The 27,546-nt window shown below is 31.7% G+C and overlaps 1 protein-coding gene across 3 annotated transcripts in view; it reads left to right on the forward strand.

Annotated features, from left to right (window-relative positions):
• The first annotated feature begins 3,395 nt into the window (after window positions 1-3,395).
• The window catches only part of Pura (Puratrophin-1-like), a 71,817-nt gene continuing 47,666 nt past the window's right edge, over window positions 3,396-27,546 (forward strand). Inside the window, exons 1-3 of one of the 3 annotated variants that reach the window (XM_070638632.1) lie at window positions 23,590-23,776; window positions 24,747-25,186; window positions 26,744-27,202. In XM_070638632.1, the coding sequence (XP_070494733.1) occupies window positions 25,163-25,186; window positions 26,744-27,202 (483 nt within the window). In that variant the 5' untranslated portion in view covers window positions 23,590-23,776; window positions 24,747-25,162. Of the gene's footprint in view, window positions 3,802-6,096; window positions 6,985-23,589; window positions 23,777-24,746; window positions 25,187-26,743; window positions 27,203-27,546 lie in introns of those variants that run through there. The other 2 variants (XM_070638630.1, XM_070638631.1) reach the window with 2 other exon arrangements.

Raw genomic sequence — 27,546 nt, forward strand, 5'->3', positions numbered from 1 at the left:
CTACACAGAACCATAAATTATGTTTAATGTGCATAAAAGATGATCAAAGTAAATTTATTCTCAAGCGTAGCTAATTGTGTTACCGAAAGTGACTTTAAACGCCTGTACATGCACTACATGTGAACATGATAATGAAAAGGGAAAAATTATTTTGTAGAAAATAAAATCGATTGATTTCTGAAAAAGATTTATTGCTCACACTTCTTTTTCATGACTTAAGGGCACTGCCTTTCGTTCTTTAAAGCCTATAACTGATGATGAAAATCTTCAAGCGAAGTCGGTAATAATAAGACAAATGAGTAGCGTACATAGGCAAAAATATAGGTCAAAAAATCACGATTATTGATTGCATTTTTATGATGATAGTAATGTTGTAAGGGCTTCATTGTCCTTCAATCATCTTATAAGTGCATCAGACGTGCTTGTGGATGAGATGAAAAAACATTAAAGAAAGTAATTCAATGTAATGACTTGAAAGAAACAAAACAGAAAATAAAAATTGGATCAGCTGCTGGAATGGCACACATGATTATTCATTAAAGGTCTTTTACACAGCAACAGCAGCACATGCGAATTGATAAGCGTATAAACTAGTTTTCAGATGCCAATTTTGGGTAGAAAAAGAGTCGACAAAGGTGAAGGTGATGCGACTCAATCTTTTATTTTTTCTTTCCAATTTTATCGTTCAAGGACTTGAGCATGTAGCGAGTAATTGAAATCACATTATAATCTCCAACCGTAGAGAGTCCAGAGTTGGTGATGGATGGAATTAATTGATTTTTGACATCGGCACCGAACTTTTTTGGATCTTGGCATCTTTTTTCAGTGGTTTTTTAGTATGATTGCTGATGGATGTTGATGCGACTGACATTTCATGATATGTTGCAGATTGCCGGCATCGACAGCCCATCTCTGACCGAGACTTATTTTATTTCATTACATTTCGACATTAATTTCGTAAGGAAATGTAAGTAATGCTCGAATTTCACTGTCGGTTGGCAGCTTTTCAATATTCATACATTAATGTACTTACAGTACAATTTATGGAATTATTTACGCAACAGGCTGTCGCTACTATTTAATACTGCAATATTATTCACTTGTTGATGTTGGGGTCACAACCATTTCCATACGCTACAGAAATGAATGAAATTTGAATTATTTTTTGTTTCTAGCCAATTTTGCGGTATGATTAATCCAGTCTAGTCGCTATTTTTGGCTGTTTGCCTGAAATCAACCGATTAATATGTAAATTTGCCCTGCACTTGAGCTAGTTTCGTGATCCTTTTGTAACAATTATTTTTGGCATCTTTTAGGCGCGCAAATTTCCATAAACTTTTTGCCGATTCATTATTAAGCATGAAATTTGTTTTTTTCATAAAACAATGATCTGATGAAATTGGGTCATATTTGTTTAGATTTCATGATGTAAAGTTCAAAATGTGAATTTATTTTTAGTTTAAGACAAATGCGTTGCTTGCCAAAAATTAGCATACATGGCGCCCTTACTGCCATATTTAAACACAACAAATGTTAATTTGCGAAATTTCAATTTTCAATCATGCAAGCAACAAATATTTGCTATTCTGGATATGCAAAATACTGTTTACAATCGCAGTTTGCGTAAACTTGCGACTATGTTTCTTTCAATTTATTAATTGCCCGTTCAATTAGTTATTCAGTTTATTCAAATAAAGTAAATATATTAAAATTAGTCAAAAAGATTACAAGACATGTGGGCGCGGAATTTCTTTCATTATTCAATTCTTACATTTTATTCGACTGTGCGATACTTGAATGCTAAATACGTGTGGTATTCAAATGTAGGCAAAATAAGCATGTAGGCAATTTTATTTTACTGTGTGCAAAACTGCATGCTAAAAAGAAATTTTCTTGTCACTTCTTGTCATTGCCATAAGATATTCTTTGTTGATTATTTTTTTCGTTAATGGAATTCTCGCTTATTTGGCGATGATTCGTGAGAAGCTTATATGTTATGAAATAAATGGGTGCCATTTAATAGGTGATAATTTGGGAAGATTATAGTTGTAATTTGAATATGTGTGATTCAGTAGCTATAATTCTTCTTTTTACGATGCTAAACTAGGTAATCCTCATCAGTAAATTAGATTTGCGAAAAGAATTTGCGTCCATAAATTCTTTTTATTATGAAACTGGATAGCTTTATTGATTTGTCTTTAACTGATCGTTATCTTATTAATATTGTAGCTGTTCAGCAATAATAATCCCGTTGGCAGACTTCTAAGCTGGTTAAGCAAATTAGATGAAAGATAAAGATATTAGGTACGGAACTAAGCAGGTTATTTACACTGTGGTGTGGTCTAATTTTGGATGAAAATGTTTTGCAACATTTTTATTGGGAATAATTAAAGATCTTTTTGGGAATTTGAATACATCCGGTGAGATCGAATGACAAATCTATTTTAAATAGACATGACTTTTTTGGGAAAAGATGTTGAATTTGGGACAAAACTATTGATAGCACACTGATCTACTTCCTTCAAATTCCCAAATAATATGTAAAACGGAACAATTAGGTTGATCTTCCGCAAACTCTAGGAATGTATTGGTTTATTGAATAACTTACATTTTTCCTTCAAATGAAAAACGTAGTAATGAATTTACGTCTGTTTGTGCCAGAGTTGGTAGAATTGATTGTTAGAAGATGGAAGCAATAAGATGTGCTTTTGATATTGTATTATATACTGACTCTAACTCATGATTCTTTTGCCGAAGAGCGGTAATAAATTCCTATTTAATTAAACTCAAAACACTAACTCAAAACAGCGTAACAAATGTTATTAACACTCGTTTCATGTCAAAATACTCTTCATAGCCAAAACCGGCAACTGTAAACATGCCGCTCATTAATCGCTATCGCGTACTATTAAGCCTCTATTCAATAAAGAACCCAAGAATATTCCCAACTCTGTCTCTGTAACTGTATGTACTAAATAAGTTGAAAAACTTCAATCAATGTCAAAACTAATGTGAGTCACAATTGCCATCGAAAAACAAATCACAAATAAGCCAAAATAAAATATATTATTCACCTCATTATCTTCTGTGTGTTTTTCACAAAAAAACCTAAACCTGGCAAAAAAAGACAACATGTGAATACTAATCATATTGAACTTCTACTCACAGACACGAGTGAAAAAAGAGAAAAAGCTGTTTATTTATTTTTACGATGATCCACAATATAACGGAATGTCCATTATTATGGTGATTTTAAGTCATTCGGGGAAAACAAAAAACGTCAAAAAAGCAAAACAAGCAATCGTTACTTTTGTATTTTAATATATTGATGATGACTTTTAGTTTACAATTTAACGTGCTGTCGTATAGTCTATAAGAAAAGCAATTATATTAGAACATCAATTAAATGGCAATTTTTCTTCATTCCCTGCCATAAAAAAAATTCTTTGTTATTATTCAACGCGGTCATTACAAGTGGAGTTGCGTTCTAAGGTTTCATAATAAATTCATATAAGTTTACGCGAGGGTGGATTGAAAGGTTCTTCTTTAATGTGCATTTCAATTTGTTACCATTTTGTATCGAAACTTGTTCGTGATCGGCTGTGTCTTAAAAAAAATATTCAATTTTCAAGTGCTTAGGTGCTTACAATGTGATTAAATATGAATGAAACTGTCGGTGATATTCTAGTGATGATGCACATAATTAACGAAACATTTAGCACATTTGTGGATTGGCTTAGTGATGTTTTCATGCAAGTGGGATTAGCGTTCATCATCTTATATGGATATATGAGGCATTGGGTAAGTGAAATCATTCAATGTCATTCATGTCATGGCTGAAAATGAGTCGGAACTAAATTTGAGTGTAAAGCAGAATAGATAAATCATCAAAAATTAATTTTTTTTGTTAAAGCTGGTAGCAAATCAAAATTGACGTAATTGATTATGAATTTTTATGGCGGATTAAATTTGCAATAAGTCTTAATGAATAATTAATTAAAAATATAAATTTTCGCACGATTTGCGGATTTCCATGGCAAATTTACAAAAAACAACAAAATTGATTGGCTTTAAAAAATCGTCAAATCTGCCAAAGTCTGTCGATTTATAGAAATTTCAAATTCAAGACAATGTAGGTGAAGAGTTTTGCATATTTATACTTGATTCTCACACTCTTTAGTATTCAAAGACTATACACACGTCTATAGAGTGAAGCACAATGCAATACAGCGACACGTTCCTAATCCTCTATTTTTTAAAAAGTCGAAACGTGAAAGCAGAAATGGAAAATTATTCAAAAATATAAATCAATAAAATTAGGGAGCTACCGGAATTCAGCAAACCATAAACACACCTTGTCCAGGATTCTATTATGTTGCTTGAGTTAATGTTTGTAATTATCTTTTATGGTGTCTGCCTGTTCCTTGTTTTTATGCCGCCGAACATTTCGTGGAAATTTAAATTCTACAGGAAAAAAGAGTGAACATAAAATTCGAGAGGGAAGCGTAGCAAGGCACGTGTGATAATTGGCTTTATTTTTTAACCTGGGATTAACCTTTTTTACGATCATCTCGCATGTGCTAATACCGGCTAAATGGATTTGCACTTTCCACACACATACACATTTTCAATTGTGCTCTAATATTCTTTAAATGATTTTTACATACTCGATATAAAAACGCGAAGTTTCTTCAAGTATACTAATTGCTCTATGACCGATGAATATCAAAACTGACAGAAATACAAATTTATTTTCGCAAACTTATGAAAGAAAAATAGTTTAAGGCCAAAAAATCAAAATGGTTCAATTAATTTAATTGAAAGGAACAGACTTTAAGCAAATAATTGATTAATCATATGAAATTTTTTAAAATCCATTCAGAAAAATGTGTAATGGAAATAATAAAGCCATAATAAGTTGTTGTTGTATACACAAAGTTCTGGTCTTCTGAGTAGAATAATGATATGCCTTTTAGAGTCATTTCCCATTGTATTTATTAGTGTGCAGACATAAAAATTACATCATAGAAGAGAGAGAAAAGTTTTTTTTGTGCGTTGGAAGAATTTTGTATTTTTTGAGCGCATTTTGAAGTTATGTGGGTGTTCCAAGGCTCTATGAGTTCTTGTATTGTATTCTTGGTATTTTCTGATGACTAGATTTAAGTCAAATGTATGCCTACATGTATTTAGGAGGGTTTCCCGAAGTCTTGAGTTCAACGAATTTTTGTGACTGTGGCCGAGACTACAAGGGAGTTCTTTGAAGCCTAGATCAAAAATTAAAATTTAATAACTCAAAAATTGTCTTCAATTTTACCTCAAAAAATGGCAATTATCTGAGTCATAAACCAGATAAAATTTCCCAAGATCACATCGAAACTTATCTCGCAACTGCATCAAAAACACGACAGTCAGTTAAATAATGAGTAATGCCCTCAATAACCTTCAGATATTGTGCATTAAAAAAAGAGAGAATAAAACATGTGATGAAAATAAAAATAATAAAATTAAAAAATAAAGAATCTGAGAACATTTTACCCACATTGCTCAGAGTTTATTGAAATAATTGTCTGCAAAAATAATTAAGAACAAAACATTAATTACTTCATAAAAACGATATAATAATTATTATACAATCATAGTACAGGCATGCCAATGCTTCTGATGTTTGTTATCTCTCCGACGTTCTCGCTCTCTTCCCTTCATCGTCTCATTCGGCTCGTGTTTATTGAATGGCAACAGCAGAAGCAACAGCACCAAACAAGTCAAGTCAAGTTAAACATTAAAATACACACAAAAAAATATTGTAAAAAAAGGAAGAAGAAGAAGTCAACAAAATGCACAATAAAACATAACAACACCAAAAAAAAAGAGATATGTAAAAAGTTGTGAGGGAAGTAAAAAAGACAGAAGATTGCTGCAGAATATATTAAAATTGCGTGAAAAACAACAATAGACGAAAAACTCTTCGCCGTTTGTTGTGTATATTGAACAAGGTAGAAAAAAATCGCGAGCGTCGACTGAATGAATTCAGTTTTTTTACTTTTTTTCCGTTTACTCATTGCCGTTGTTGTTGCTTCAGTTCATATTCAAGCTTTGCCAGTGCTAGTCTGCAAATTGACTTTGCTGGAATTTTTTTTATTCATTTTTTTACTCTCTCGCATTCTAGTTTTGTTGTTGTTTACCGGATAAATAGAATGAACACATATGGAATATATGGCAAAAATTTTTGTGTTAAATTGCGTTATCAGTGAACAAACATTAGAGTTGAATCAAGTTGCAATGTATAGTGAAATATATGGAAATGAGTGAAAAAGAACCCCGATCGATGTCGATTCACATTTATCTATACTAAGAATTGAGAATGTGTGTGTGCTTATTGTATATTATTACACAATAATGACTCGATTGATAAAAAAATAAAGTATAATCGCCTGCTGTTTCAGTAATTGACACAAAAGTGAACATTTCAGCCGAAAATTAATAAAAAATTGATTTTTATTTTTTGCGGTGGAAATAGAAAATTTAAAACAAATGTGAAGTTTAATTACCGTTTTTAAAAGAAAAAGTGGCTAACAAATAAAAATAACAAAAAAAAAGAAGTTGCGTGAAAGTTAATTTTCGAAAAGAAATATTTATTTATATCCATAGAAAATATAGTGTGAGATGTGTATTTAATTTAGTTAATGCAAAAAAATAAAGAAATAATAAAAGAAAAGCAAAAATCAATTTTAAGTGAAAATGTAGTTGCAAGCTATGCACACATTTTAAACTAATTAACAATTTTTCATTCATAAAACTGACCGTCAATAATATTTTTAAAGGGATTACATTGATTTTTTAATTTATGTGTATGAGAAACATTAGCAACATACAAGCATAAATTACATTATCATCGATGTTCTTACAATTATGGCTCATATTACTATCGTATGGCGTGCAATCTATAAGAAATATGAGAAGGTGCGGGATCCGTTTCTAGTAGCTGTAAGTTATTATTCTAATTTAATTTTAGCACATTAGAATCCGTTGTTTCTAAACGTTTTCAAGACATGGTAATTACTTAGGGTAATGTGAGTTGATGGTGTGTTTGACTTAAGGGTAAATTGTTTAAATTATTATTTAAAAATTTTTTGAGTCGAAAAATTAATAAAATTTTTGAAAATTTTCCAAAAATTGAAAAAAATGAAGGTCAGTTTTCCGTTTTTATTTTTTCGAAAAAACGGCCCGTTTTCCGTTTTCGTTAACGGCATCAGAAACCCTACATGGTAATTACTTAGGGTAATGTGAGTTGATGGTGTGTTTGACTTAAGGGTAAATTGTTTTGTACATGAGAAATGAAGGTCAGGGTGGTGTCTGAGGGGTTTTCGGAAGTAACGTCGTTGTTGAAGAAGCATCTTTTAGACCCCACAGCTCTTCTAATAGCCTTAAAATATGAAAATTCAAATAAAAATTTATAAAAAAATCGACTTGAGCCGAATCGATTTCATTTTGAATTCTAGTCGACTTCGAATTCTGAAATATACCAATTCTCATAATCATAATCAACTCCTATAATAAATCACTAACAGTCTTGATTGAAACCATTCCCAAAGTGCCCATTCCTCTCCTCAAAAAAACACAAAATGCTAATAATTATCGAACGTTCTTCATATAGGCTTGTCGACTACCCGTAAATTAGTTTCTAGAATAAAAGCCAAACACCGTTTAGCATTAATAGACTTCCTTACACTTTAAAATATTTCCGTTATTTTGTGTGTCGAAAACTAATTTCAATAACAATCTTGTTAGTAATTTTAATTCACAAAAGAAAAACCTCAGAAAGAACTTAGTGACTAATTTTTAATTTCGAAAATTTTTTTCATGTCCACAACTCGTTAAAACACGTGAATAAAGGCCTCAACGAGTCAATGCATTCATTAATGTACAATTATGTTTGAAAAAAAAATACATTAAAGAGGAAAAAGTTCTCCATTGAATGTACATAAAAATGAAAAATTATAGAGCGCTTAAAGCATCGGCAATTAAACGATTCTTATTCTCCTCATAATTTATTTCCACTTCAGTAATAAAGTGCGTAAAGCATATATATATGAGCGGCACACATATGTTAAAGTTTAGAATGCAATTGGATGATATTCAAAAATAAAATATACAAAAATCAAATAAAATGAATGAATCAGCCGCCCAGATATACATGTACTATATAGATTTTTATTTCTATGCTGCGATCGCATAACAAACAATTGAACAGCACACTCATGTAAGTTCAATGACAAGCCCAATCGTCAATAAATGTAGTTTTATGTCTAATCGTTTTTCAAGTCTCATAGAATTCTCTTCAGTCTCACTCACTCTGTCGCTTTGTTGTGTGCCGTTTTTCGCGTGACTAATCGTTGTAATAGAGGACGACAACGCATTCATTTATTGCAATACATGAATGAGATATGCCTTTTTTTATGATGAACAGAATATAGATTGACTAATGAATCTATACATGAAGAAAAGAATAGAACAGAATATATGGATATAAATATGAATGTTTATATTTACGTATGGTAAATAGATAAAATATTGATGAGAATGACTCTTGTTCTTCATTGTGCATCTTTTATGAAGGCAAAGGGAATTTGTGTCATCGATTTGTCTTTATTTTGAATTTGTGTCGTAGAATTTTGTGGGTTATTGAATTAAATATGAGTTCTTGACTTGGATTTTGGTGATTTTGGGTTGTTTAACATTGATTCTATGCATGCAATATCGTCTGAATCTGAAATTCCTTGAGATTACCTTAAGAAATCTAGATTCATTGATAATTCATGTACAGAGCAAGAAATAAATTCAAATTTGAATCAAGTAATACTTTTCTAGAACTATCGCAGCTATTCCAATAAAAAACAGTCACACATCAACTGATTCAATTGATTTCAGACCAGAATACACTTCATAATACATTTGACTAAATGCTAATTGACAATTTGCCTTTCGTAGCCTATAATTTGTCACTCAACTGAATGCCAAGGTGATACCTTGTCCACTTGAGTACTCTACAATTTTCTTCATTGCATTAGAAAATGCGCTCCACATTAATCAATTCTTCAATTACCTCAAGAATGTAAGACACATTTGATAGAATACAATCAAAAAATTATAAATGGAAATGAAAAAAAAAATCTAATGTCATCTATTTCAATATATATCGTATTATCCGTCTGCATACAATGGGTAGAAGGTATAGGAATAATAACAACATGGGTAATGTCACTTCTTCACACCTCTATAATTTGGAATTATCTACATATGCATGTGTAGATGTGGTCATTCATTAATGATGTCAATCATTTGAGGTACATAGTAATGTAGGTAGTCCGTTCTTGGAAGGAGGCTGTTGATAGAGACAGTTTAACACTTGGTATTGACAATTGGCAAAGGGTGACTGGAAAGCGATTGAGTCAGTTTTAGATGCCAAATGAGATAGGCCATGGATCAAAACTGATATGTACGGCCAGCCAAGTAAGTAAGTAAGTCTTAAATTGTGTGACGTTAGCATTTGGGTGGATCGTAAAAGAGTGACAGAGTTTTGACAGATTTAAATCCGAAAATTAGGGCAGAATGCTCAAAAATAACGATTTTTCGATATCCATCACTTATGATCAGCCCTCAATATTCTACCATTTCTTCAATTTCATATAAAAACGCACTAAGTTAACAAAAATAAAATACAAAAATTTTCATCGTTAGAATATGAATAGTCAATTTAGTTCGATACATAGATTGTGTTAGAAGAGATGAATAGAGGAGAAGTTATATAGGTAAAAATGGACAATAGTTAACAGTAATATAAATTCTATAGTAAGAAAAAAATGACCACAACTGAATAACAGCGATGATATAAATGATTATTCGGTGTTAATTATAACTAAAATAGAGGAAGAAGAGAAGTATTTTTATAAAAAAATAATTTTTAATTTATTTATTTTTTGTTATTTTTATGTACCCGCATATGATCGCAAAAATTAAGGTCAACTAGAGGTACCCGAAATAGTGTAATATGACTTTGTTCATTCATCTTTTGTAGACAATCGATGATTGTGTTTTTCAACTCTTTATGCCATAGCTGTCGATAGAATTTTTCATTACTTCTCCCGTCTCTATAAAGTCAGATTTCTATTTTTAATGAAAAATATATTCTTTTATTTGAAGGTTGTTAATTGAGTAACAAGAAGAAGAAAGAAGAAAGATTTATTATTCACTTCCATTTAGAAATTTGATAGTTTGCAGAGCATTAACTTTAATTTCATACACACTTGAATGATTTGGGGTTAAGAAATGGAAAGAGAGATATTATCATATATTCATAATTTCTATCGTATGCTTGCGAGCATTTTAATGTTGAATTAGAAACAATTTTTATATTTTCTAGTTATCGAGGAATTAGAAGAGGTTGAGGAACTCATCATGCAAATTGTGTAATGTTGTGTTTTGAATGTTAAGTAGGATGATCGTATAAGCAGTGAGTTGTGAAGTTAATTTGATTAGGAAACTAATTTCGAGTTTTGCTAGTTTGGGGCAGGGTTGATACATGCGATATGATTGTTAGCGGGCTCGATGAACTTCACCAATCCTCACTAAGCTGGACTAAGTCTCAACTAAGGTTGCATAACTAGATCGAGATGTCTTTTATAAGAAACCATCAATTGGCACAATGCCGACGAGATTCGTCTTCATGCTGCCATCATGTCAACTTTGCGACTTAATGTTAGTTCGGCGACACACGGAACCTTAATGTAGGTTAATACCAAACTAACGTTAGAATTCAAAATTCCCCAAATATTTGTTATTAAGTTATCGTATAACCTTTACCTAAATTCTCATGCCATTCTAGAAAATTGCTTCACAACTCTCAGCCAAGCCCTATCCCATATATCATTAATTCAAGTTTCCCCAAGGCAGGCATCAAGGTCAAGTTTTTATTGCACGAAAATACATTTTTGATAAAGAAAATTCCGTAATAAAAATTTGTGTTTTTGTTATCTTTAATGTCGACATTTCGGCAACTTAAAGTAACTTTTTTTTTGAGAACTTCCACTCCAGCAGAAGTGGACCCAAATGATTTTCACAACAGCATCTCAAAAATTCTTGAATTTAAATTCTCTTCCATCTGCTTTATTGACTTACGGTATAAAGATAGATAAGAAAAGTAATTTATTAATCCTCCAAGTTTCTTGTGTTTAGTTGTGTGGTGCTCCATACATTTGACACAATAAATTAAATTTAATAGAGTTGACAAATTACTGTACTATTCTCATGTCATACATTTATCATTTGCGAATATATTTCTTTTTTTTTTTGTTTTGCACACTTCACATGATCTAATATTTATTCATCATATTATACTTAGATACAGTTCATTTGAATAATTTGCTTTAATAATAATGAGATTATTAGGAAGGAATGGAATAAGAAATGAGAGAAATTAGAGCAATGTCGCTAATTCTTTGTGATAATTTCTCAGCCATAATTGTTTGGGTAATTTACTTTCAAGGCTAATGACAATAAAGGCAAATATATTTCGTGATTCTCATATTTGAAGTACAACTCAAGCTCGCCGGCATTTACTATGATATGGTAGTAAAGTCTCCACCTAGAAATTAGTAAAATGGAAATTTATTTATCAAAACATTCCCTTTGCCCTTATCCGATCACAATCACAATCCACTGACAGTTACATTTTTGCCAATTTCAAAGCAGTCATTCATCGTCATTTATGTATGTTCTTGGCTATAGTTTCTCATAGGTGCGGTTTTTATTTCTTTCTCAACATAAAAAAACCGAAAAAAGCGAAATGTTCATAAATAATAACATAGTTTTTTTTGCGGAATTCAACCAGGAAATGGAACACAAATTAATGGCATTCTAGTAGCTTTTAGAATTGTGCAAAATGGATATGGAAAAATTCTATAAATTAAAATGAAAATAAAATAAAAAGGTTTGAAAGGAAAAAAGGAGAGATATGGAAACTTTTATAGGTGTTTATTATAGGAGTCATTATTAATTTTTTATAATGCAGCTTTTGTGTTGAGAATTGTCAGCTATTGTCGTATGTCCGACTGAGTGTTAGAATATGGTTATTTTTTTTCTTGCGGAAATGACAAACCGGTCACTAACATGGAGATTGTTTGCAGTAAAATCAACTAAGTGGAATTTTTAGTTCCATTGTTGTAAATTTTAAATGTCCATAATTCATTTTAAGTCTAGAATGTGATGTAGCAAATGGCAGATGGTGGAATATGAAGGAAGCTTGAATACGGTTTGCAAAAAGCACTTTCTGAGTGACACAAATGAAGAAGGCTCCGCTACGGAGCCTTAAAGTCTGTTATACCTTTCTTTTATCAACACCGAACTGTTTGCTTAGTCTTAGTTCTAATGAGAGCTCAAAGTCGACTTGTCTTTTAAAATTCCGATTCGATTTCGAGCTCTGAAAGTCGAAAACTAGTCATTATAGCCCACGAGAGTCAATAATCCTCACTACATCACATTCTAGACCTTGAAACTTGGGACCCGAAAAGTCTTTGTGTTCTTAATGACAGTTTTCAATCATAACTCAAGTACATTTATACTTCAGTATTGAGTCATCTTACCTCAAAAAGTATCTCTTTGCATTGTGCATATTTAATTCTAACAACAGGATACATGCCTCAAATCTTAGATTATCTGTGAATAAATTTATTACTAGCATATGTTAGTGTTACACGATTTACCATAAAAATAACTCTATTAAGTCCATAAGCTTGTTTGTTAATTAATATATTAAAATGTGCACTACATATTTAGAATGACTTTAACAGTTCTCTAACTTACATTCAAATTACGATAATGGATTAAAAAAATATCTTTTTTTAGTTTGTTGCAAATTGAATACAGCAAGAAAATAAAATTTTATAACTCCAGCAATTGACACTAATTCGCAAATGAATTTAAATTCTTACAATTTTTAAGCTATTTGTTTAGCTAAATCTGTTAAATTTGATTGGAAAATTTATTTTCCATATTTAAGTAGTCACAGGTGTTCGTGAAGTTTCCACCCCAGCTATACAATATTATGCAGTGTGGGAATAAAGCCATTAATAATTCACAGAGATTTGATATCAAATAAGATTTCATTTTCTTTGTATCAATATTTCATTTTTTATGACAATTTAATGATTTTTAACTGCTGTTATTGTTTCTAATTTTTCTTATTTTTACAAAAGAGTTGTTAGGATTAAGAAATTTCTCATTTAAATTAGCAGTGTATATTACAAGTGATCATATAAACGATTAATAAGTGCAATCATTCATGTCTTTTATCTTTCTTAGCTAATCATAAACGTGTAAATATCTTACACATTACAGAAAGAATTGCACAACAGTTTTAAAACTAATTGTTCAACACTCTTTTCAGCACTCTCATAAATCAAACGATATTTTTCCATCGGCGATTTTCACGAATAATAAAAATTAACATGCCCGAGCTGTGTATGAGGTTTTTTGGTGAATTACATGTAAATTCTAGTCTTACAGGTGAAGATACCGCTTTTAGGCACTGGAGTGGTATTTCTATATCCTTAGAACTAGACATACATGCATCTGGTCGTGTAAACCTGTCTCCTCGGCAGGATGAACCTAAAATGAACTTTGTGTTGACGGCCTGAGCGACACTTGGCATCTAAATGACTTTAAGTGATATAAACTTCCAGTCTTAGGTGAGCTATGAGGTACAACCGACAACTGTAGACCTGCTCATCCAAAATACATTAAAAACTCGGGAAACACAGGCTTGCAGTTCTTGACTGAGCACTACATTAAAAACACCACATATGACACTCGGTATCCATAACCAAATTGACTTAACTGTGCGGTTTTTGCATTCAAGCACCTTTATGCGTATTATTGAATATTATTTTATTTTTTCACAAATCCAAAACCAAACATTTGAAGTTAATTAATAGATAACTTTTCAGGCATTGCTCTTTAATTTCTATTTTCTCCTTAATACCATATTCAACATACTGTTAAGTGTTAGGAAAGTTATGGTTGAGATTATTTTGTGAATAACACACACAGAAGTTGAATGAACGAAACGCTTTAGAGCTCATAGATATTTCCTCGTGTGCAATTGTACGAAAATAATTTACAACTCCTCCTTCTTCCTATCATTGAATTTAACTCACGAAAATCACATCAAAATAGCAACAATAATTCGCGGTGCTTTCCGTTACATAATAATAATCATCTGATACACATGTCATTATCTAAAAAATGTTTGCTATGGCAATGACATTGCAAGTTTACGTGACGATAGATGGGAATTATGTAATCAAATTCCAACTGACCTGAAAGCTTCATTAAATTCTTTTTATCTATAAATAAAGTAATAATAAACTATTAGTTAATTGCTGAATTGCTGCTAGAAATGCAATTTTTATTTTGTCATGGGAAAAACTTCATCGTCATCATAATCATCATCGTCTAAGTAAATACTTTGAGGAATGAAATTAAATAAGAGATTACTTTTTTTTGTGGTATGTAAGGCGGGAGGGCGAAACCGAACAGACTTCATATTTCAAAATAATTGAACAGTTCTCATCATCATCATCACATAGCTTAGTTACGAAAAACAGATTTCAGCTGAAATGTTCTTCCCATGGCTGTATATACATGAATAGTCATAAAAGCACATTGAAGTGATCATTTCGGAATCGGAAAAGCGTGTTCTCAAATAGCGCTCGAAGACGAATTTTTTATTATTTGCAATGAAGATTTCTCATTTTATTACGTTTTTTTTTCTTCTTCTTCTCTCTCACTCGACCGTTACAAATTTTTTTGCATAGTCAGACAGATATTTTGTGATTGAATATGTGCCGCCGTACTTCATTGTAGTTCAATAACAGCATTGATGATAGGATTAGGAAAGACTTGAAAAATAGACGAAGAGAAAGATTACAATTATTATTGTTGGTACTGCCATTAGAGCTGCTTCAGTCTCACTATTGGCGATGCACGACTTATTATCGCACAATAAAAAAAAGGAAGAATTTTTTTTTATGATGCATGAAATTGCACTGAGAATTGTCTGTGAATGGTTTACAAGGGGGAATAAGTTGGGGATTTTTGATTAATTTGACTTTGATTTTTTTATTGAATTTGTTGTGTGGGATGGGATTACGGGATCTGTAATTGTGACTCGGAGGCGAGCGACACTGACTTGTTGTCGGATTCCAGAGTCATGCCAGAGTCATTCGCTGGAGAGTCAACCGACTTGTGGATTTGGGGGCTTGTCGCTGGTACGATCAGATTTTTTCGAATTTTTGATTAATTGCGACTTGTGATAGAGCTTGCACAGAACCATTTAAAATCTGAAAAATTCCTTCAAAATCACTGCAATCAAAAAAATTCAACTGTTCATCAAATTTGACAAATGAGTTTTTAAGCTAAACTTTTACAATTCTGAAATGCCCAATTTGCAATCCATGGCAATACGCACTTTTTGCACATGAATGAAATTCCATAAAGTTTATCGCATATCCATTTTTAGAATCGATATTTAAGTACTTGCAATCACTAATTAGCATAAAACTTCTTTTTCTCATTGTATGGCAAAAAAGGAATTTCTTTAAAGTAACCGAATGGCACAAATGGCACCTGGTACGAATCGAGAGTGTAGGTTTTTAAAATCTGAAAAATTCCTTCAAAATCACTGCAATCAAAAAGCAATAAATCCACAGCAATTTCTATCTGCAAAATAATTTTTCATTCACAAACAAATTTGACAAATGAGTTTTTAAGCTAAACTTTTATTTCAATTCCTGAAATGCCCAATTTGCAATCAGATTATAAACTTTTAAAAAATACTTCCCTGCAATATCAGCAACTATAAAAAACTTTTTGCACATGAATGAAATTCCATAAAGTTTCCAATGCATAGCATATCCATTCCTTAAGTGCACACATGCAAATACGTATGGGAAGAATTATAAAGTTGATTATGATAGAAGAAAAAATAAAGTTGTGCAATAATATTCCTTTTAATTTACAACTCCGACATGCATGCGATGCACTATATCTAATGCTTCTTTTATACCAGTGACACAAATGAAGACACAGCAAGAAATGTGTCTTGTAACTTCTTTTTCTCATTGTATGGAAAAAAGGAATTTCTTTAAAGTAACCGAATGGCACAAATGGCACCTGGTACGAATCGAGAGTGTAGGAATGAAGAGGGAATAAAAAATGTAGTGCAATAATGCAATCACACAACAATGATATTGTACCGGTTCGTAAAGAAAATTTGTTTCATTAAGCAACATAAAAAAGGTTGCAACCCGCGCGCTGAAAGGGAATTTTTGCCGTGCAGCAATAATTGTAAAGATTCATGCGAATGATTCTCATCATAGAAATTAATGTACAGAAGAATAGAATGAATAAGAAAATCAATTTTTATGACGCATTATATGCAATTCACGACTTAATGGTTCCCGCATGAAAATTCCGACTGCGAGGCGAAACCTAATGAAAATTTATGAATTGAAAGTGATTTCTTAAAAGAAGTTTTCAAGCCTAACACGCATATAGAATGGCTTTTCATCATTATTATTTGATTGTGAGACTTTAAGCATAAGCAGCATAAAAGCAGAGCAATTCATAATTATTATGAATAAAACATATCACCTTCAATTTAGTATGTGATACGGTCAATGATCTTTAGTAAATTTCCAACTTAAAAATGAGCTCATAAAGTACAAAATACGAAACGAAATTAAAAAAAAAAAATGTTTAAATGTATGCGATGCACGCTTAAGTGATTATTGCGCTGTAACACATAAAAAAATTTATATTTAAAGTGAAAATTCATTTTAAAGTTTAAACCTGATAAGCTTCTCTGTGTTACCTCATTTGTATAAGAATTTATTTGCTAATGCCATTAAAAAATTTTTATATGACTTTATTTAACTTTTTTTCTCGTTTGAGATAAAACAACAAGCGTCATTCATTTTTTGAGCATTTTTTTTATGAGGTGCAAGGTATAAGTTGTCGGCAGTTTAAATATTTATTCTGATGACTGGTGTGATGGTTGGTGGAATTTATATTTTAGACGTAAGAGCTCCGCATAGTTGAATTTGACTAGAAGTCGTAAATTCGACACGACTTCCAGCTTTGTTAGGCACAAATTTACTTAATTTTTACTTTGTAGATACATAACCTGAGCTACTCGGTGATAATAGGGTCTAATTCCGAATGGACAACTTTGTAAATTGTTCAATTAATAACTATGGTGAGAATTAAGACACCAAGTGAGCAGATCAGTAAAAAATCAGTTTGAGACAAGCTTACAGTCAACCTAAATGTTTATAGATCAAGTATAGACTGAATTTGAGTTTGCATACTGATTTCTTGGTTGGGTTTACTCTCTAAAGTATAAAAGCTGTTGCACTGTTAAAATACTCAGATAATGAAGTTTAATACAGCTGTTTTAATCTAATCTAGATCAAATTAGGCTATATTTCCTCCCAAATATTGACAATACTCTCTTAAATGCGCTCTATTCCCCAACATGACAAGATTCCATCAACCAAAAAAAGTTCCATTTCGTCTTTTATGCCACCTTCGTTTCTACTTGAACCAACAAACAATTGCATAACTCATTTAAGTTGGATGGAAGAAGAGGAAAAAAAGAATGAGAAACAGAAAGGCAGAACGTTATAAAAACAATTGTTAAACTGTCAAGAACAAAGGAAGAAGATAAAGAGGTATCAAGTCAAAAAGTGAGAAATTCTTATTAGAAATAAAAGCATTTGGGCTGAAAGATTTCAAACATTTTTTTTTATTTTCCTTTTTTTGCTGTCATAACATGTCTGCAAGTTCAAGGGAGACGAACTTTTTAAATAATTTGCAAAATACCATGAAATATTTGTAGGAAATACAATTATCACGATTTATCAGTTAAAAGCTGTGAAAGTTAATAATTATAAATATGAAAGGAAATTAATAGAAATATTTTAAGCATATGCGGTAGCATTTGGTGATTTCTAATTATCATACAAATTTTGTTTTGTTTAACTTGCGGTTCCGCTTAGTTGAATATCCAACAAACATGGCATTTTCCACACTTAAATATTTACTTAAAGCTCTTCGACCGGTGACGTCACGCCAATAAATTTATCATTTAGCTACAATAAGTGTAAAAAATTGCAATATGTGATGAAATAAATAATTTAAATTATGCGTAAATTATTCAACTTTCGTGTTGGGTGAAATCAGTCGGTGTATCATCTCTCAAGGTTAAACTTAATAATTGCAATGACACTGAAATTGAATTGTATGAATCAACGATAAAAATCAGTTTTTTTTTGTGTTTTTTCGTGTCTGACTTGAAGTTCTCTCATATGGAAATCGAGGAACTAAGAAGAAGCTGTAGCTGCCATGATTGTATTATTATGAAACAAACAGAGGAGGGAAGGAAGAGAAAAATTTATCATTTCAGATTGAATTATGATTATATGATGGGAATCATATGCATTCTCATGAGAGAGTCTTGGGATGATTTTGTCAGATTCTTGTCAGTTACTATGTGCGTCTTAATTGCAATGCTTTGACAGGAATTAAAGAAAATGTTCTTTCAATTTCATGGGAATTTTTTTTCGAGCCTCTCATCATAAAACCTGACAAATTTCACTGAAGATTAAATGTATATGAACGAAAACAAAGAAGATCTTTTTGCATTTCAACGATGGGAAAAAGAATCTTTTTTTCATTTATTCTGATGAATTTCTTCATTTCATGCACGGCATCTAACGAACTTTTAAGCCTAAATAGGATTAGCATTAAGAAGCAAATGTTGCAATATATGTTGAGGATTGTTTGCATGATACATATCATAATCGGGTCTTAGAATATATTTGGTTATTAATTTTTAAGTCAGATTTAGTAGATTTGTGAAGTTTATCCGTTTTGGCATCTTTTGGTTGCTAACAGGCACCTTTATGGGACCGTCACGTCTCTATGTTGACTGTTTTTATCCTAAACGCACAATAATGACTACTTTAGGCCACTCTGATAACAAAAAACGATATTTCAAAGCGTGCTGCTCTAGTATGTCTCTGGTTGATCAACAGTGCACTTGTCAAATGGTTCAGTAGCTCCCTTTCTTGAGACTGTACATTGCATATCCTAAATTCGAGATTTAATGCATCAGCATGTTAGAATTAATTGACTATTACAGATCGTATCAGGCATATTCTAAACTTTGTTTAAACGTGTTAATGGTACCAGCTTCAAAGTTGTGAATCTACACCTTATAAACTGCCACTAACTTGCAATCCAATAACAAAATTTTACTCAATTTAATATTCAGTCAGATGATTAAAAGATAATTTTGGTATCCAACGGTTTATTTCGAGCAACAATACGAGAACATTTCATGAAAACAAATAATTTCCTACAATGAGATCACAAAAAAATTGTAGAATATTAGTCAGCAGCAATTTTCCTGTTTTTATTTCGCTTGTTAGATAAATAAATTAAAATTTTTGTCTAGTAAATTAATCCGAACTGTCTATCTAGAAGTACAAAGGCCAGACATATTACAAACATTATACTTATTAACTGAATGCATAGGTGAACAGGAAGTTACGTTTCGCCACCTTATTATTTTTTTGTTTTCGTCTCTTTTTTTTCATTATTCTTAAGGTCTATACTTATGAGTATGTGAATGCATTGATTCCAATATAGCACGAGACATGGATATCTCACTATGTGACTTTAACTCAAAACTCTCTTAAAAGTCATTCCACGCCAACGTGCGTTTTGTTAAGTCATTGTCAAGAACAGTCTTTTTTTTTTGTGTCTGATTTTTTTAACAGCATTTGCTTTTCTGGAATGCGTGCAGAATAAACAACAAAATGATAAAAATATAATTTAGAAAAAAAATATTCGTGACTTTTGTTAGTCGTAAAAAATACAGTTTGCCAATTTACGGTCAACTTGATATTTCTACTTCATAAACTTCACATACATATTTTCGCTGATTATGCAAAGAAAACAAAGAATTTGAAAATGTTCTTAGAAAATTTCTCTCTTGTTTGTTTTTAAACTATTTTTATGACTTTAAGGCAGTGGTGGTAAGGTAGATGTTTGGATTAGTTCTGGGTCAATTGTAATTTGGGGAAATTCAGCCTTGTTAATGTTATTCATTAGCTTTAAAGCATTTGAATTTGCGATGCAAATTAGACTAGGTTTGACTCTTAAAAGGCCAAACTAGAGGTTTGAGGACAGCGTTGCATTGTCTTGGTGCCATGCACACACCAAACTCAGTTTTATATCGACCTAACACCCCAAATATAATACCCGAAAGACAGATCGAGTAGATAAGATGAAAATTCTAAAGCCAAGTCAACGTGACTCAACCTGAGGGCAGTATTCGATCAAATCTGACCTCAGGTCCAACTCATGTCGCCCTCGGGAGAACAGCAAATAACATATCAGACTAGGCATTCCATGATCTCGAACTTAAGTTGCTTATGCAGTTGTAAATCGCATTGAACTCTATCCAATTACTCCACAAAATCAAGTAGCAGCAACTCTGAGCAGCCACAACAAATACCTTAACAAGAAAGACGATTGAAATAAGTTTTACAACTGTGCTCCAACACTTAAGCTGTTACAGAGCATAAATTTTGGTGAAACTAATTGAAAGATATTGTTCTATTGATAAGAAACTCGCAAAAAAAATTTGTTTTCGTTATTGTTAATGCTAATTCTCTTGGGTTTATGATTGTTTAGCCTTTTTTCCGAGAAATTTTGCACTTAAATCCGCATAACAAAAAAGAAAAATATTAGCAACAATAGAATCTCATATTTTTTTATTATTACGGATCCGTTAGAGTTTTTAGGAAAAATTGAAATGATCCATTGTTATTGCCACTTTTAATTTCTGTTTGAGAAGCAAATAAAATGCTGTTTCCTCTATTATGATGCGTGCTTAAAATGTTTGAATAAAAAAAAGTTATTGAAGTAATTGTGTTTGGACATAATAGCGATAATCATGTTGATGATCCGCGCGCTTTACATTTTTAAGTCTGCCATAAAAAAAAGTTTCTTTGAGTTATTAAAAAAATAAGAAGCTGGAATTTCATTTAGGATATAAAGAGAATGGACGGAGCTAAAAATGTAGACTTCTCGGAAGAGAAAGAAGAAGAATCCAAAATTAGACTGTGAATCTCCTTTCCAAATGCAGACAATCATATTGTTTATTCGGAGGTCTGCCTTCCTGCTTGAAATGGACATTTTCATGGATTTATTGGATGATTGAAACAATAAACTATATTTAAACTGATGAGAAACTCATAAACTTTACAAAAATGCGCTTTAAATCTTTTTGTGCAAAAATTAGTCATTATTTTCCGGAGTTTTGATTTTTAAAGACTCTTCGTCAGCCGTTCCTAATATAGAGTCGATATTGCCTCTTGAAGCTTTATTTGTGCAAAAAAAGGTGGTTCTGACGCTTGGATGGTAATGAGTTTGAGTCTCTTTCATATGCTAATTGTGAAGAACACCCTTGAGTGTTTGAAAATTCATTAAACTTAAAATTACTCTAAAAATATCGCTTTAATGACAGAAATGTTAATGCAAAACACAATAATTATCTTACAAGAATCGTGAACAGAATTACTTGCATGTGACTTCGATTAATTAACAAATCGTGATTTTACATGAGCTAAGAATGTTGGTTATATTAAGCATATTTTGCACCCGCATCCGACTTTATTGTTCATTAATTAATTCTAGATACATATTTTTCCCATGTCCGAGACAAATCGATTTCTTTTTTGATTTGCATTACATAAATAATAAACGTAAAGATCAGATCTAAGAAATATATATCCATAAAGCACCTTTTATGAAAGGCCTTCGAATTTATAGAATTAATTGACGCTAACAAAATGTGCCATTCGAGAGAAAAAAGGTTTAGTGAATGTAAGTGTGCTGTACTGCTTTCCAGTGTTGTTATTCTAGGGGGCAGGTATCTTGAGCATTCCTTAGACTACAGTTTGCTAGTGTACATCAAAAGAAGTTAGATTAAGAGTTGCAGGAGTAAGATGGTGGAGGGTGTCATCCAAAATAATTATTGCTGGTTTTAGTTAGAAAAGAAGGTGGGATTTGTTCTTTACAGTACGACAATAGAGGAATATTGAAGATTTCATAGCAAAAATCCAAGCTAAAGCAAGTCTAATTGAACCATGTTCCACTGTTTTGCTTAAGTTTTGCCTGATTGAGGTATAACGCCCTGAACCATCTATGATTTAAGTGAGTAAGGCATTCAAACTCCCAACACTGTTATTTCCAATAGAATAACAATCACATAAAAGAATTTTCTCGATAAACAGTTTTTTTTTATAAATAATTCAACGTACCTTATAAAAATCCATGACTCATCACGTGTAAGAAAAGCTAGCGACGACACATGATCAAAGCTTCAGCAAGAAAAGAAAATAAAAATTCATTGAAAAAACTTTTTCAGTTCTAATTTGACGCGTGCGCGATGAAAAATTTTCTCTCATTCAAACTCCTTGAAAAACATACACGTAGAAATAAGATACAAAAGTTTCGTCAGGCGAAAAAGCTCAAAATAAATTTTTTTATACAACATTTTTTTGCTCAACTCTAAACAAACACAAAAAATTTTTCAAGTTCGTGCTTTTAGTCAACAAGAAACAATCATGTAGAAACAGAAGAAGTTGGAGGAATTACATAAAAGATGAAAATAATTTGTGAATTTTAATGAAATATAAAACAAAAAAATATTAAGTGAACCAAAAAGGAGCAAAAAACTTGCCGGCTCAGGGCGTTCTATTGAATTTTTTTTGTGCGTAGTATCGGCAATGAACAGAAATCTGAATAGATACATATCGAGTGTCGGAGGAGCGGAATGTAAAAAAAATATAAATAAATAAATAAAGAATCTTAGTGAATATATGGGACAATGACCGAGTTATATAAAACCAGTGACCTATAAAATACTTCAAATCTTTTTTATTATCATTCATATTAAAATGTGTGAATTTGTCGGTGCATCAAGCTTTAAATGTGCATATAATAAACAATTCAATTGAAATATTTTTTTACAATTCTTGCGCTGTAAAGGAATTGAAAAAATATTATTTCTTATATTTTTTTAAAAGAAAAAGAGTCAAACAAAGGAAAAAAAATGAGCATAAAAGAAGTGAGAGATGTGGGCGCTAAAAAGATTAAAAACAAATCGCAATAAATTTTAGATCATGGTTGGATTTTGTGCTTAAAAAATGGAATTACTATAATTTAAGACCATAGACAAAAACTTCTTAATTCGTGGTAATTCTAAATAGTAAACATTAATTGACTACGGAGTTAATTTTAATATCGTGAAAATACCACAGTGCTAAAAACAAATAATTGTTGAGTGTTGGATATAAAAAAACTAAATTTAAGTACGTCCAATAATTGTCATTGTTTAACAGAACATAATAATTGAAAGTGACTTGCTCATAAATTGCGCCATAAAAATAGAAAAAAAATCAATTAATGTGATTTGAAATTCATCAGAATTGTCCATTGTTATTGTTGTTGGATATACATTTATTATTTTTCTAGTTCACGAATCAAATCAAGGATTTCAGAAAGTTCTTTCGTATTTAAAATAATTACAAGTTATTGTTATTTGTCGTCCTATATACAAGTGTGTATATAAGTGTAAAGTAAGGCCGTAAGTGATTGATGATAGCGCATTTTCTCTTGAGGATTATCAGTAGATTGAATGCACGTTTTTGGGGTCGTTTATTAATGACGTCAGACTTGTATGAAGGCTTGACTTGAACTTGAATTTTGTATGAAGTCTAGTCGACTTGAATCGACTTTTTTGTCCAAAACTTGAGTCAAATTCAAGCTATCCTTGTGAGACGTCACTTCTAATCGACCACCTTACTGTTCTGCTAGGATGAATAGCATAAAGAACACAGTGATGACAGCATATTTTTAGATAAAGTGATTAATTCTCGGTGGACTATTTTCGGATACTTTCTGTTCAACTTTATGTCATAAAAAATTCATCCACAATCTTTTATTGAATTTTGGGAGCATTTTTCTGGGGTTAAGTAAATATTTATGTGCACAAATTGCTCCACAGAAGGTTTTTCAACTGCTGCTTTTAGGTTGAACTGCTCATAACATTTTAACCCCCATATTTCCGACCGCTTTTATTTATTTTGTTGTCTTACCTTGTGATTAATTCTGATACGCTTCTGGTTGGAATATTTCTACATAGATTCACATTTATCTCGGATACAAAATTGTCTCTGGGGTAACCATCGATTTTTGTGAAAAATAAAACATTCCTCAAGCACTTTGTAGAATTTTGAGGTTGTTGATTTTAATTCGGTGGTTTAGCTCAGTTGCCAAACTTTTGGAATGTATTCATGGAATGTGAGATACAAATAATTCCAGTCATTCTCTCCTATAGTCACCCTATAAACTCCAGGAGCTAATTCAATACATAGATGGAGATAACACAACTAATTGACCCCCATTCAGGTCAAAACTTTGATTTATTATTTATCTTGTTCGCAGACAAATGACTATGTACAGACAAAATGAGACCAAATCAGATATTTATCTCAATTACTAAGAGAAAATGCGCTAAAGTGAATTATTAAAATGAAAACATCGATATGATATAGTTGTGACATGACTACTGTAACAGTAAATAAAACCTATAAATAGGACATACGATAATTAACATAACAAAAACGTGCTCAACATTCGATTGAATGTAGAAGAGTGAGTGAATAATAAAGGAATAAACTCTCAAAAGCGACTGACAAAATCGCTGATTTGGATTTATACTCAAGCATATAAACAGCAGTCACGTTCCTCTTACTGAGCTCCGGAAAAATTAGTTTACAGTGTGCAAATATCATTTACTTATTACTGTACACATGTATATATCCTCAAACAACATCCAGATGAAATAGATTTTTCATATATATATGCACAAAAAGCACCTTAGTGTGAGAATATAAACCCCATTTACGAGATATCAGGGCTCGCTGTAAAATAATTTAGATGAATTGAAGCGGGGAAGTAAAGAACGAGAATGTATTTGGCACGTAGGAAGAAAGTAAGTGAGCAGAAAGGAAAAAAAAATCAACAGAAATGAAATTGTGATTGTGATGAAAACAAAAACTTTTTTTTATAGACTAGAAGGGAGGGGTGGAGATGGAGGAGGAATATACAAAAATTATTTGCGGGGAATGTAAACATCTCATATTAAATTTAGCATGCCCGAGAGGCATATGAATGGAAATGTGGTGGAATTTTGTTGATTTTTGAAAGGTTAAAGCTCCTTAAAGCATGAGATGTTCTAGATTTGAGTAAATCTGATCAAAATTAAGGTTCAGTTGACCGGGATAGGGTTCATAGTATCCTGTATTGCTTTAGATTGCTTAACAAATTGAATTAAGGGTGCCGTACAAGTTGTCTAACGGCTATTTGTGATTGGTCTCCAAAATTATGGACTTAGTTGACTATAACCCTTCCATGTACCTTCTAGTCCATCCCAAAATGCCCAGCTACCCAAATAAATACCAATCTTCCACTCATGCACCGCTCGGGATAAGAGTTAAGGAAACACAAAATCGCAATGGGATATTTAAAACTTTTTTATGGCATTGTACACAAATTTTGTTTAGTCTGTGGAAAGAACGCTCCTTTTTTATTGCTATGTGATGAGTTTGAGAGCTTTTGAAGTTATGAGAAAACAAGAAGGAAAAACATAAGGAAATGCTTAATGTTTACCCATAAATTTATTTTCAAATTGTTTGAATTGCAAGGCAACAGCACTTATTAACTTCTAAAGGGGGATGTCTGTCAGAACTTTTTGATGAACTTATTATGAAGTAGCAAGAAGGAATCTCGACATTGAAGACTTTTTTAAATAAACTTGTAAGAAATTGCTTTCCAACCATCATTAGTCTTCTTATATCCGTAATATTAACGACTTTTCACACGAATCAAATGTCAAATTACTATTCAGCTATTGTACTATTGATGGGTGAGAGATTTATTCGATATATAATATCTGATGAGAATTTTTGCACGAGCTTGAGTACTTTGGCAGAAATCCAAATTTTTTATGTTAACGTTAACAAAAATAAAATTAATGAGAAAAATGCCAAGCAAATGATTTTGGAATTGCTGTTCCTTTTTTTTCTTCATTCCGTCCTAATTCAACAAACCATTTGAAAAGAAAAAAATGTTTTTTCATTGTCATCCACACTGACACGCACAAACTTCATTTTCATAATAAAATTTGACCTTGAACTCTGTGCGAAAATGTCAGTGGCATGAAATGAGTGAAAAGACTTTTTTTTGTGTGTTTTGTATGTTTTGACTTGTTCGTGAATTGGATTGAAACGGTTTTCTAAGGCACACGACGTCTGTGTATTTCCTAATCGGCTTTTATTTAAAATTATGAATCAATGAGTTTATTTTACATACATGACATTGACTATAATGTGAGGCAGGCAGTGCTAAGACATGTTTATATGATGCGTAGGCGTCACAAAAGAGCATTGCATTGATCGCGTCTTCTATTTTATTTTACGATATATTTTGATTGTACTGAATGTCATTATTTATCTATGCATCTCTTCCTCTTCTTTTTATATATTTCTAGATTTCATCTTCACGTTCAACGTCTGCGACACGAGCGTTTGAAGGAGTTGAATCAAATAAGATAGATGCATCATCATCGTCATCATCTTCAACGTTACACGATTCTAAACTCGAAGAAATTATTGTTAATACCACAATGGATCGGTGTGAAGTGCGTAAGAGTAAATCGAAGGTGCGAAGCTACTTGAAACGATGCAAAGATGCACTTTATGGACATCAGAATGATGAGACGTGTAGTATAACGGTACATGAAGACATCCCGCAATCATCTGCCTCAACAACATCATGGTACCTTACAGAAACTGACGACTCAAATGATTCACAAAATCACAATAATATGCAATTGCTAAGAGGTATAAAAACAAATCAAGCAGTCGACGAGCAGGAAGCGATCGATAATGAAATTAAATGCATGAGCATGACTGAAACTGTGCCTCTGGTGGAATCTCAGGTCAATAAGGTAAATTTTGTGTTTTTTTTTTCTCTCTTTCTTCTATTGCACCAATCACATGAGATTTTTTTTTGGGGAGAGGAGAAATGAATAAGAATGCATAATGCTTAACAGTCACTCAGCACAGTTTCAGTTAGTTATAGGTTACAGGCATGCAGTGAAATTAGAGATTTTATGTCGGCAGATAATTTTATTATATTTAAAATAAAAATGCAAAGAGTTTTAAGTTAATATACGTGTGATGGAATGAAGGAAAATAGTAAAAAGATCTCTTTATGCTCGGCAATTATGGTTTATAGTATCAATTTCTTGCATTATGCTGCTTATATTACTCTATTACATGTAATGTGTAA

The sequence above is a fragment of the Chironomus tepperi genome, unplaced genomic scaffold (genome assembly GCF_022539635.2).
Source record: "Chironomus tepperi strain 1889 unplaced genomic scaffold, CSIRO-AGI_Ctep_v1 contig_176, whole genome shotgun sequence".
NCBI lineage: Eukaryota > Metazoa > Arthropoda > Insecta > Diptera > Chironomidae > Chironomus > Chironomus tepperi.